Source organism: Drosophila hydei, unplaced genomic scaffold (genome assembly GCF_003285905.1).
Source record: "Drosophila hydei strain 15085-1641.00,03,60 unplaced genomic scaffold, DhydRS2 tig00008139-arrow-pilon, whole genome shotgun sequence".
In the NCBI taxonomy this organism is placed as follows: domain Eukaryota; kingdom Metazoa; phylum Arthropoda; class Insecta; order Diptera; family Drosophilidae; genus Drosophila; species Drosophila hydei.
This window is the reverse complement of record NW_022045847.1, coordinates 2,813,125-2,824,247: the sequence shown is the minus strand read 5'-3', so window position 1 is coordinate 2,824,247 and position 11,123 is coordinate 2,813,125. Positions and strand designations below refer to the sequence as shown.

The following is an 11,123-nucleotide window of genomic DNA, read 5'->3' as shown; positions in this document are numbered from 1 at the left end:
CTGCGCAAAATTTTGGCAATAATTTATGCAAATTACATTGAAAAGGATTCTCTGTGCTCATGCACAACGGATGTTACATGTCGCGTCCTTCTGCTACCTTTTTAACGGTTTACTCTTGTTTCGCATTTTCGCAAAGTTTTTTTATATGCAAATTTTTTTGCCGTTGCTTATGAAAACTTTTGGCATTTTAATAATGTTTTTTTGTTAATTGTAATGCAGATTTTTTTGTTCGTTTGTAATTTTTACATTTGAATAGCGAATCTATGCGAATCGCAGCTGTACTCATAGCTGCGCGCGCTTTTTTGAGATCAGTTTCAAAAATTTCATCGAATTGTGAAAACTATTTAATTAAGGTTTTGGGAAATAAGCTAAGATGCCATAATTTTATTGTATCTATGGAAATTCGAAAGGCTGTTTAAAATTGTTATGAAACTGTGAGAAAAAAATTAAGCGGGAAATGGAATTTGCAATGTGTGCCTTATGGATGTACTGTAATATTTTATTTTTGTATTCTAATCTTCACAGATAGAAAAGGCGGAAATTATTTTTAATTTTTTTGTTAAAATATATAAGGTTTAATGCATAAGGTATTATGTATCCGTAATAATCAATAAATATTACCACCTTATATATAGATGCATAATACCTTATGCATAAAACCTTAAATACTTTATCGAAGAAAATTAAAAAATATAAACAAATAATTTGAATAATTAGGCAATTTGAGCTATTTTTATTGAAGTCCTCACATTATTGAATTTATGTAAAAGAAATGTAATATTGTTTACGTTGCTTTTTCAGTGCATCTTGCTTTACTGTACCCACTTCGATTTGTTCTATTTCAAAATCAACCAACCAATTTTCTTCTTTTATCGCATTCTTTTACATTTCTGAAGAGGGGAAATTCCTCAACGACCGTTGGTGCTTGCAGTGACATATTTTTACCTAAAAAACTAGTTTTTTTTTTGAAAATTTACATGAATGCTGGCATTTTATTGGTCGACAGCAAATAACAGCGACAAACTCCAAACAAGTTGGGCAACGACCGCGGGTCATTTTCCACATCATTTTCATATAACAGAGCCCGATATATACTAAGGGTGGCCCGCTCTTAACCACCACCACGATATGGGCATCTTTTTAGTGTCTCTCGTTTTTTAAGAGAGTGCTAAGCCAGAGAGAGAGAGAGAGAGTTGTAGATCAGTTTTTTAAGAGTATCGCATCGTGTTTTTTAAGACAATTGAGAGAGGGTTGTTGCTGCGAACTATTACACAATTTTTGCTATATTAGCTGGCTGTCGCGGAAGAGTTGAAACAGTTTGCGCTGTGCAGCTGAACTTCAAGTATCACTAGAAAAGTGAATCTCAAATTGTGATTAGCGTCTAAAGAGTGTGCTATGAAAAATCGCGAAAAACTTTCTGAACGATCAATTTTTTAAGAAAAAAAATCAATTATATTCTGTGCTGTGTTATCTATATAAAAGTGATAGCAAAATGTCCAATCAAATGGAGTTTATGATGCAGCTTTATATGATGAACTTGTTGCAACAACAGCAACAGCAACAACAACTACTACAGCAACAGCAACAGCAGCCACTGCAACAACAACAACTGTCCAGCTTAACATATACACAGAAAGAGGATATCAGCAGCAGCACTTGCCAGCAACAACCCCAAGAACAACAACAGCAACAAAAGACAAGAACGCAAAAACGAACAAACTCGCAAAACTCGAACTGTAGTAGTAGCCGTAGTTGTAGTCCCAATAGTAATTTGAATGCATTATCTCAACAACAATATGAGCAACAAGCTTCAACGCTAACAACACCGTCAACACCTAACAACAACACAAACACAAACCCAAGTTTTGTTCACCAGTTGCCGCAAATGTTGCTAAGCTCTTTACCTCTCTCCTTACCTCCACTAACACAATATATGTTGCAACAACAACAACAACAACAACAGCAACAGCAGCAGCAACATTTGCTGACAAATGCAACAACAAATCTTTTACTAACTCCCAATACACCCAGCCCTTTGAAAAGTGATCAGTTTACCAATAACTTTTTGCAATCCTCCACAGTGACATCGACGCCAAATGATGTAGCAGCAGCAGTCACACGTGCAACAACAGGAGTAACAGCTACTAATGTCCTTTCGGCAGTCAACGTCAAATATGAGCAGGATTTCGAAGATGAGGATGACAAGCCACTGTCAAGCTTGAACAGCTGTAACTCTTCGGGCTTGCCCAGCAAAAATGCCAGCACCGAAAAGTTGCTCCTGTTGCCGCTGGAGAGTACGAACACCACCGATAGCAACGGCTCATCCAGCATGGTAAGTTTTCTCCTAAAAGTTAAAGTTTATGAATTATCATAATATGCGAATTGTTTATACAAGTTTTAATTTTTAGTAATGTAAGAAATCAAAATTAAGTTTGGATACTTCGACCAACTAGGTCTTAGTTCAAATATTTAGTAACTTTTTTATTATTGTTTAGTTTTAAATGTGCTTCTTCAGGCTTAAATATTATTCATTTGCTAATTTACCAAGTCTGCTATTATCTAACCAATGGTGCTACTAATTAATCTACTTTTTCATCTAATATTAAAACTAATTTAATGTCCAAGTTTACTACTACTATTTCTACTTAAACAACCTACTTCGTCTAAAAAAATTTCAAAATACTATTAATATTACTAATAAATTCAGCCTAATACTATTGTTAGTTAAACGCTGATATTTACATTTATTAAACTTTATTAAATGTACTTTTACTACTTCTATTTATAAGCACTTAACTACTACTATATAAAAATTCTGTTAATAATATACTAATATACTTAACGACAATTATTACAACTGCTACTTCAAATGCTAAGTCAACTTTATCTATTTATTTTATTATAGTCAATATATTTATAACTGTTACGACTAATTCTACTGTGAATTACACTATTTAAATTTTGTAAGCTGTCCATAATCTTTTAGAAAGCATGAATTTTCTTAATTTTTATACGGATTCGGCCATAATATTTTAGAGTATCTATAGAAACACAACATATATATGAAAGTCGTATATGCATTTCTATTTTTTTGCTTCGTCTCATAATGTACTTATTTGTGTGTTTGGGATAAACTCCCACGCTGTCTGTAACTCAAGCATAGTTCTCCAAAAAGGGAAGCAGTACATACTCATGTGCTTTTTTTTCGAAAAATAAAGAGCATAAACTTTGTAGCAATTTGCTTATATAATATAAACATCAACAACTCGATTCCAAGGAAAACAGCAGCTGTGTGGGCAACGCGTGGGCTCCTTAACCCTGCAGCTGCCTCTCGCTACTGGGCATTGACACCAAGCAGTCTGATTTTTTAGAAATATTATGATTTTTTAATAATTCTTTTTTTTCCAATGTAATTCAGTACACACCCGTTAAGCAACCAGCGGACTCTTCCTACAATGTCGTCACCAGCATCGACAATGAGAGCACATTAAACACGCCTCTGGCACAGAACAATTCTATGCTGACGCCGCCGCCGTCAAGTGATCAGGGCAGGGGTATTGTCAGTCTGTCTACAGCCAGCAGCCTAGATGCCTTTCTGCAGAATGAGGAGATTCTTAAGAATCTTCGCAAGGTATCCTCGTATCTGGAATGTGAGAATACGCTCTGTCGGCAAGAGACACTGCGTGATCATTTCCACTGTTACGATGAACCCTGCCAGGGAAAAATTCTCAGCAAGAAGGATGACATTATACGGCATCTGAAGTGGCACAAGAAGCGCAAAGAGAGCTTCAAGCTGGGCTTTGCACGGTTTTCCTCCGCAGACGACTGTGCTCCCACTTATGGCGAAGGATGCGTCTACAATTGGAAGCAGACGCACTACCATTGCGTCTACGAGCACTGCCCCAAGGTTTATGTGAGTACCAGCGATGTGCAGATGCATTCCAACTTCCATCGCAAGGACTCTGAGATTGTAAATGAAGGCTTTCGGCGATTTCGAGCCCACGAAAATTGTCGCATCGAGAATTGCCCATTCTATGGCAAAAAAATATCACACTATCATTGCTGTCGCGAGGGCTGTAACCACACCTTCAAGAATAAAGCTGATATGGGTAAGAGTTTTTTTTTTAACAGGACAAAAGATCTACAAGTTATGTATATATATTCTATATTTTGTTCTCCTCCAAAAGACAAGCACAAGACGTATCATTTGAAAGATTACCAACTTACGCAGGATGGCTTCAAGAAGATACTCAAAACTGAACAGTGTCCTTTTGAGTCTTGCAAGTTCTCCACGATCTGCAATCACATTCATTGCGTGCGTGAGAGCTGTAACTATATCTTACACTCGAGCAGTCAAATGATTAGTCACAAGCGGAAACATGATCGCCAGGACGGTGAACAGACCTATCAGCAGCTTAAAAACAAACAGGATGATACATTGGAGGACGTAAGCTCGTTGGAAGTTACCCCCATAACGGCCAGTGGTAACGTCAATCAGCCCGTCTATGCGAACAGCAATAGTTCCACTTCGACGCCGCTGTCCTCGCTATCCGCAGGTCACTTTTTAGCACGCAAACGTGGTCGGCCGCCCAAGAAAATTGTAAGCTTAGTTTAGTCTAGTTTAGCTTCATAGTACCTAGTTACTAATGCATTGATTTATTTCGGAACTTTCTTAACTTTTATATAGGAACTGCCTGCAGATGCTCAACAGTCAGAGGTCAAGCGAGTTAAACTGGATGACGATGACAACAATCCGGCGCAGCAGACTCCCACAGTTCCGTCTCAGTCTCAAGCCAACAGTAATATGCTAAGCAGTGCGCTCTTTCCTAATTCGATGCCCAGCTTAACAGCTGCTGCCACAGATGCTACGGTTCCAAATTTCCAGCTAACGCATTTGATGGCGCTTTTCCAACTGCAGAATCCGCTTTTCTATCAGAACCTGTATCCAGGTGCCGTGGCTTCCAATATGTTGGCTGTGCCACAAAATCCATCCATATTCAACAATTTGGCAGCCTTCGGCGCTGCGGCTGCCGCAGCAGCAGCGGGCGTGCATCAGCCAAAGAGCGAGTTTACCATTAAGCCAGAGTACAAAGAGTAAGTTGCTGTTTACTCTAGCAGCCCATAGATTTTATATTAAATTATGTGTAGATAGAGTTAGTTACATAGGAGACTGATTGAATAGGTTAATTGAGGGATTAGCCAGGCTTTAAGCAGGGTTTTCAGGCCAAAGGTTCCAAATAATTATTGATGCATAGCTAGGATGTTGTTTATTTCCAGTCCCCCTACAAAAGCCAACTCAGCTACATTTTGACGAGCTCGTAAGCTGCAAGAAAATGTTACTGAATTCGCTTTTGATAATTTTTGTTTTTTTTTTATAGTATCAAGATCTAGGCTTTTTAAAGTAAGAGAAAAAATAAAAAAAATGAATTTAGTTTAACTAATAACTGTGATGTTTTCCTAAGACTAAAAAATGTTTGTCTTCAAAATCAATGTATACAAAATATTTTAAGTTATAGCTATTCGAACTAATGAGACTGTTCGAAATCTATAAAATACAATACATAGTTTTGTGATATATTAAAAAAAAATTAAAGTAAATTAAAAATTAAAAATGAAAACAAACAGTATATTAAATTAATTTAATTATAAACAAATTTAAAAATCTTTTAATTTCGATACTATAATACTATTCGCAGCCTAAACGCTACTAGCTCTAAAAAAGCTTTTTCCGATTTTCCACGCTCCCAAGAATTGGTAGAGCAATAAAGGAGAAAGGAGGTAAAAAGTAAGTCAAGAATATAATATATATATAGGATTAGCCAATCCGTATGCACTAAGGTATGTGTAAAATATCGAAACTTAGGCTCCAATAATGTGAAAGATTCAGGGTATTTTCTATAAGCCACGCCTCTAAAGAGGCATGTCTCAGTAACTCAATGATTTCTATGCAGTTCGCCATCTATCTATAGGCGTAAATATATCATCCACACGTCCAAATTTCGTAGAGGATCTAACCAATAACTTCCTTGCTAAATTTTGCATGCTTGCTCACAAAATGTGGGAGATACATTTTACCCGATTTTCTTCACCACCAATGATCATGAAAGCTCAGATCTATATCACCTTAACTAATAGCAGTTTTGTTATACCAGATAAAGTATTTTCCTTTTTGCGGGCGTATCTAAGCTCTGAGCTTAAGTATCAGTGAAATGTTGGAATACACAAGTATATCTACTACTACTACATAAAAAAACATTTTGCGTACCGATTAACAATGGTTAATTCATTTATTACTGTTTGTTTTCTTTAGCTCATTGGCTAAACACAAAATTAGCTACACAAGAACTTCGGACGTTCTATATAAAAAACGTTCAGCTAAGCAACTTACTTATCAATGAAGCTTTTTTTCATATATAGAATCAGTTAAATTTGCTCTTATATGCGCATATAAGAGAGTAAACATAAATAATCAATGTAGTCAAAGACCAAGATGAAAATTGGAAATTTATATTGCAAGCACATACATATGCTGTTGGACTTTCGGGATTTTCATGTTAATCAATGCAATCAATCAATGCAAACAATATAGAAACAAGTGTTTATTTTTTATATAAAAATTTAAGCGAAACTGTAATAACTAATTGATTAAAACTAAAGCATCATTAAATATCAACAGGTAAAGCTAGTTAAACTCGACACAAGTTAAGTAAATATAAATTTAAAAAACTTAAACACAAATATAAAGACTAGGAGACTACTAAGCAAAAGGCTTATATCCATCCATATTATGATATATGGGGCCTAAGCATCGATTTGGTTTACAATCAAATTTATTTCAAATTTAGCCAAAATTTATATATAATGGTTATTGTACACAATGGCTGTTGCTAAATCATTTATACAACTCCATGTATAAGTACTAGTATATATAGGTATGTATATATAGAATATAAACGTTTAGGTAAGTTCGGGAGCGATATATCCATTACACATTTATGTATGGGAGAACAATTTGTGCGAAACTTGCAAAATAATGAAATCTTTTGTATTTTGGTTTTTGTATTGCATCTAAGCCGCAACTGAGGTTGTTTCTTTTGTTTTTTTATTTTGAGGCATCAAAAACTGCTTTGGGATAGATGCCCGGTAGAGGCTACGCAGCATCTTGTCAATGAATCAGAACCGTTAGCTGCGACCGGTGGCCGCTGCAGTGGGGCCGGTTGCGGGTATCTCCAGTTCCACCGTTGGATCCGCGCTGCTCGGTGGCACGCCAGCCAAAGTAATGGCACGCATATGGTGTACGGGCCGTATGGACTTGAGCTGTGTTGTGCCCTTGAAGCGAACATTAACATCGCCGCCCACCATACTAAGTGGATGCATTCCCGGCTCAGGTTCCGGTAGACCCATGGCAACACTTGTGGTTAAGATTTGTTCTAGTGGTGCCACCGTTGGAGCTGTAGTTATTGCAATGGAGGCACCACCATAGCTCTGCCGCGTGGCTAGCGGCGAAAGCACTGTGGGTGTTGTTTTGTAGCCCATACGACTAAATATGCTGCCGCCGCTGCTGTTACTACTTGAGGTACTAGGCGGACTCAGTGGTGTGCCAACGCCCGAGTCCACCTCTAATGGGCTTTTTATATTAGCAACAAACTTATCGACTTGCTCCGGCAGCTTTAACTCATCTAGTTTCGTTTGCATTACGGTTCTTGCGCTAGTATTGTCCAAAAGACGATTGGGACGTGTTGGTGGTGTCGGCGAAACAGAGTTAGGATGGATCTCGGGATGGCCATTGGTGTGGGTATTGCGCAGTTGTTGCAGTTGCTGTTGCTGGTGGCGAAGTTGCTCAAAAAAAGGTGTCTTCTCCTTCTTCTGCTTTTGTGGCGAACCATGTTCGTCTTTTTCGCTCAGCTCTTCGAGCACCTTTAGTGGAAACCCCAAGTGACTGTTAACCGAAACGGATTTTCCAATTTTACGCTCGGCAAAGATGGGCTTGCGTCGTTGTCGCTCCAGATCATCCAATTGTTGCAGCATTCGTCTCACATCGTTGGGCAGTTCCAAGTCAGGATTGTAATCGACTAGTTGTCCAATATATCGACCGAGGGTTTGTATTGTCAGTTCCAGAGACTGTACCTGTACTTGTAATGTCGATATTTGTGTTTGCTGTGATGACCGTGTCATCTCCAACTGTGCAATAGAAGATTGAGCAAACTGAATGTACAAAAGGGATTATTATATATAAATATACGTATAATATAAGTATCATTTCTAGGCATCACCTGCAGCTGTTGCTCAAGATGTGTATTGTGTGACTTCTCTCTGTTCAACATTTCCAGATGATGGTTTGTCGTAGTTATTTCCTCTTGCAACACATTGTATTCCACATTGTACTCGGCCAGTTGTTTGCCAATGTCCAGTGAAAAAACCAGCTTCATGATTTTCTCCATGCAGTTCAACTCAATTTTGGGCACTATCGATTTCAAATAGTCCATTATCTCCTCGAAGTTATTGCGTGCCAGAAGCTGTTGGTTATGCACTGAGAGTAACGCAATAGCAAACTTAAAAATTACATCAGAGGACTCAAGAAAAACCAAATCAAAAACACGCGCTACAAAGCCCAATGGAAACTGTGAACTGAATACGGTAAGGATCCACGGTGCTGCATATAAAGTAGGCGAGACATCGTTCTGATCCAGCCACATATACAGATCGGGCAGATGGTCCTTGACCAGGCGAGAGAGCTGATACAGCTGCAACTGGAACTTTTTCATATCCGGCAGATATTTAGTGCGCATGTTGCGACAGAACATGAGATGCTTTAGTAACTGAAACGCGCTGGCTTCATCGCACTGAAAGGCAAGAGTAAATATTAGTATATTTAAGTAGAAGACTTCACCAAGGATCTACCCACATGTAGCAAAAGCACTCCACAAATAAAGCCCAGACCTTGGCAGTAGCCCAGCTCTGGATCGAGTATGGAGTAGGCTTTAAGCAGATTGAACAGCGACAATTGACCAAGCCCAAGTGGATCCTTGTAGAACTGATGATTGGGAAAAGTGCGTCCGAGATCAATGAATATCGCATGCTGATGCTCGGTCAATTGCTTGAGCAGCGTATGATACGGTGTGTTGTAGTTGGGAAATTTTTTCGTGTCCACCGGCGCTGTGTTCATTGAATACTGCTCGGCCAGAAAGGTCCAAACATCTCCGCGCTTGGAGCGCGGTACTCCAGTACGTATGGCATGACGCAGCACTTTAGGATCTTTCTTGTTGCCAATTTGCATGGAGTTGCGTTCAATGATTTGCTCCCAGCGTTCGATCAGTTGCTTGTCGATTGGCACAATCTCCTCGTAGTCCAGCTTGATGCGTTTTAGCTCGTTCTCATTCTGACGCGCCTGTAGCATGGCATTCTCCGTCTCCATGCGATTCAACATAATGGTTTGTCTAATAGCCGTGCGCCACAGCTCTCGCAGCTCGGCCGCCTCGCGCTTGCCACGATTGACAGCTGCAAAATATTTTAAGTACTAGATTGAAAAGTGAATATTGTTGTAGATTAGTCTCACGTTTGCGCATGGGCGACAGAAATTCGGTGGGCGCTTCACTGTCCAATGTCTTGGATGGAGTAACTACGCTATTGAGTATGGCCTGCCGCCATGAACCTTGATGTGTCTCAGCCTCCTTCGGACTGTTTCCCACTTTCATAAAGCTGTAAATATAGATTTTTAAAGGGACGTGCTTTTTAGTCTCATACTCCATACTTACATGTCCATCATGGGGCTTTTCAGCTGATCAGCGCTGGGTTTATTGCTGGGACTGGCGCCCACAGTACTCGCGCGTGAACGAAAGCTCGAGAGCGAGGATTCAGTGCCCAGTGGCTCTGCAGATCCTTCCCGTATTTCATGCAGATTGTGTGATGGGATGGAAATGTCGTCCTTGGAGGGCTTTCGTTTGAGTAGGTTATCAAATGAGTTTGTTAACGAGCGTTTTGCCTTCATGAAGATGGTGCTGCCGCCCAAATACTGATTGAGAAATTCAGATCGATTCTCGGCAGTATCGTGCACATGTCGTTGCTGTCGCGACTCGCAGTGCGCGCGCAACAGCATCATGAGAAACTGATTTTGTTCAGATATAGCGCAGTTGGTCTTCTCGGAACCATAGTACTTGGCGCACACCATATCGTACTCATCCGCACTCAGCGTGGCAATGTGACGCCAGATTGCAGTCTGCGTTTTCTTTTCGGATAGACCCTCCACATCGGTGCAGAGCTTATGATACCAGAGCATCGGACAATGCTCGCAACTGAAGATCTGTGTCTCATGCTTCTTCTTCTGTTCGGCGCAGGTATCGAAAGCTTGGGCAATGGCCGCCACGATGTCATCACATACGTGCTCTGACTGGCACTTAAAAACGTAACCAATGTAGCTCTCGCTGTTCAGCTCACGGCAGATGACGCCGAAGTGATCGAGTGATTTCTGACCGTGCACACAGCCTACCACATCCTTGAAATCCTTATAGAGCAGCATCTGCTTGCGATCCGGCGAGATGAGTCTCAAGTCGCTGCGCCCAACCAAAAAGACCATCGTACGATTCTGCTCTGAATAGGGTGGTATACAGCCCTGCGAAGCAGAACGATCTCTCATCTTGGGCATGCTGTAAAATTAATTTAAAGCAGAAAATTAGACAAGTGCAGTGCTAATTAGTTTATGAGTATTTTGTAAACATGGCATGCTAATGAAAAGGGCGCAAATGCAAGGCAAAACCAGAACAAAAAAAAACAAACACGAAAAAATAGTATCAGGCAACAGAATTCGATGTTTGCAAAGGGTCATTTAATAACCAACTCAACAAGCGTGCAGTGTTTGAGCTACGGCACCACTTACTTCTCCAACGCATAGTGTGGATGTAACTGATTAGAGCCACCTGCAGTTGCCCCTGCTGCTAAGGCGGAAATCTCATCCTGTTCCTTAGGTTGCGTGGGTTGTTTATTTAAAATATCATTGGTCGCTTCGTGTGGCTGATTAGAATCCTTTACCGTCCTGCTTACATTTTTTATAGATTTTTTAATCAGTCATTGGTCAGGGCATAATGTGTTAAGGAGTTACAAATAAGAATTGTTTAATGTGGGTACAC

The 11,123-nt window shown here is 39.6% G+C and overlaps 2 protein-coding genes across 10 annotated transcripts in view; one reads left to right on the top strand and one right to left on the bottom strand.

The window, feature by feature from the left end:
• Positions 1–1,402: 1,402 nt before the first annotated feature.
• Positions 1,403–5,287, top strand: LOC111600838 (transcription factor castor). Its single transcript, XM_023317143.2, has 4 exons — positions 1,403–2,332; positions 3,419–4,109; positions 4,188–4,600; positions 4,688–5,287. Exons 1-4 carry the CDS (start codon positions 1,493–1,495, stop codon positions 5,096–5,098), a joined length of 2,355 nt encoding a protein of 784 aa, XP_023172911.2. The 5' UTR covers positions 1,403–1,492; the 3' UTR covers positions 5,099–5,287.
• A 1,514-nt stretch (positions 5,288–6,801) lies between these two features.
• The window catches only part of LOC111600867 (TBC1 domain family member 4), a 24,740-nt gene continuing 20,418 nt past the window's right edge, over positions 6,802–11,123 (bottom strand). For 6 of the 9 annotated variants that reach the window (XM_023317189.2, XM_023317190.2, XM_023317193.2 and 3 more), the window contains 6 exons: positions 10,874–11,032; positions 9,756–10,643; positions 9,557–9,699; positions 8,906–9,498; positions 8,274–8,843; positions 6,802–8,205 (listed from right to left, as the gene is read on the bottom strand). In XM_023317189.2, the coding sequence (XP_023172957.1) occupies positions 7,183–8,205; positions 8,274–8,843; positions 8,906–9,498; positions 9,557–9,699; positions 9,756–10,643; positions 10,874–11,032 (3,376 nt within the window). In that variant the 3' untranslated portion in view covers positions 6,802–7,182. The remainder of the gene's footprint in view (positions 8,206–8,273; positions 8,844–8,905; positions 9,499–9,556; positions 9,700–9,755; positions 10,644–10,873; positions 11,033–11,123) is intronic. The other 3 variants (XM_023317192.2, XM_023317197.2, XM_023317191.2) reach the window with 2 other exon arrangements.

Excerpts from the sequence above, each read along its gene's own strand:
- LOC111600838 (XM_023317143.2), top strand. The coding sequence starts at position 1,493 with ATGTCCAATCAAATGGAGTTTATGATGCAGCTTTATATGATGAACTTG. Across the intron at positions 2,333-3,418 it reads GCAACGGCTCATCCAGCATG|TACACACCCGTTAAGCAACC; the intron begins GTAAGTTTTCTC and ends AATGTAATTCAG. Across the intron at positions 4,601-4,687 it reads GTCGGCCGCCCAAGAAAATT|GAACTGCCTGCAGATGCTCA; the intron begins GTAAGCTTAGTT and ends ACTTTTATATAG.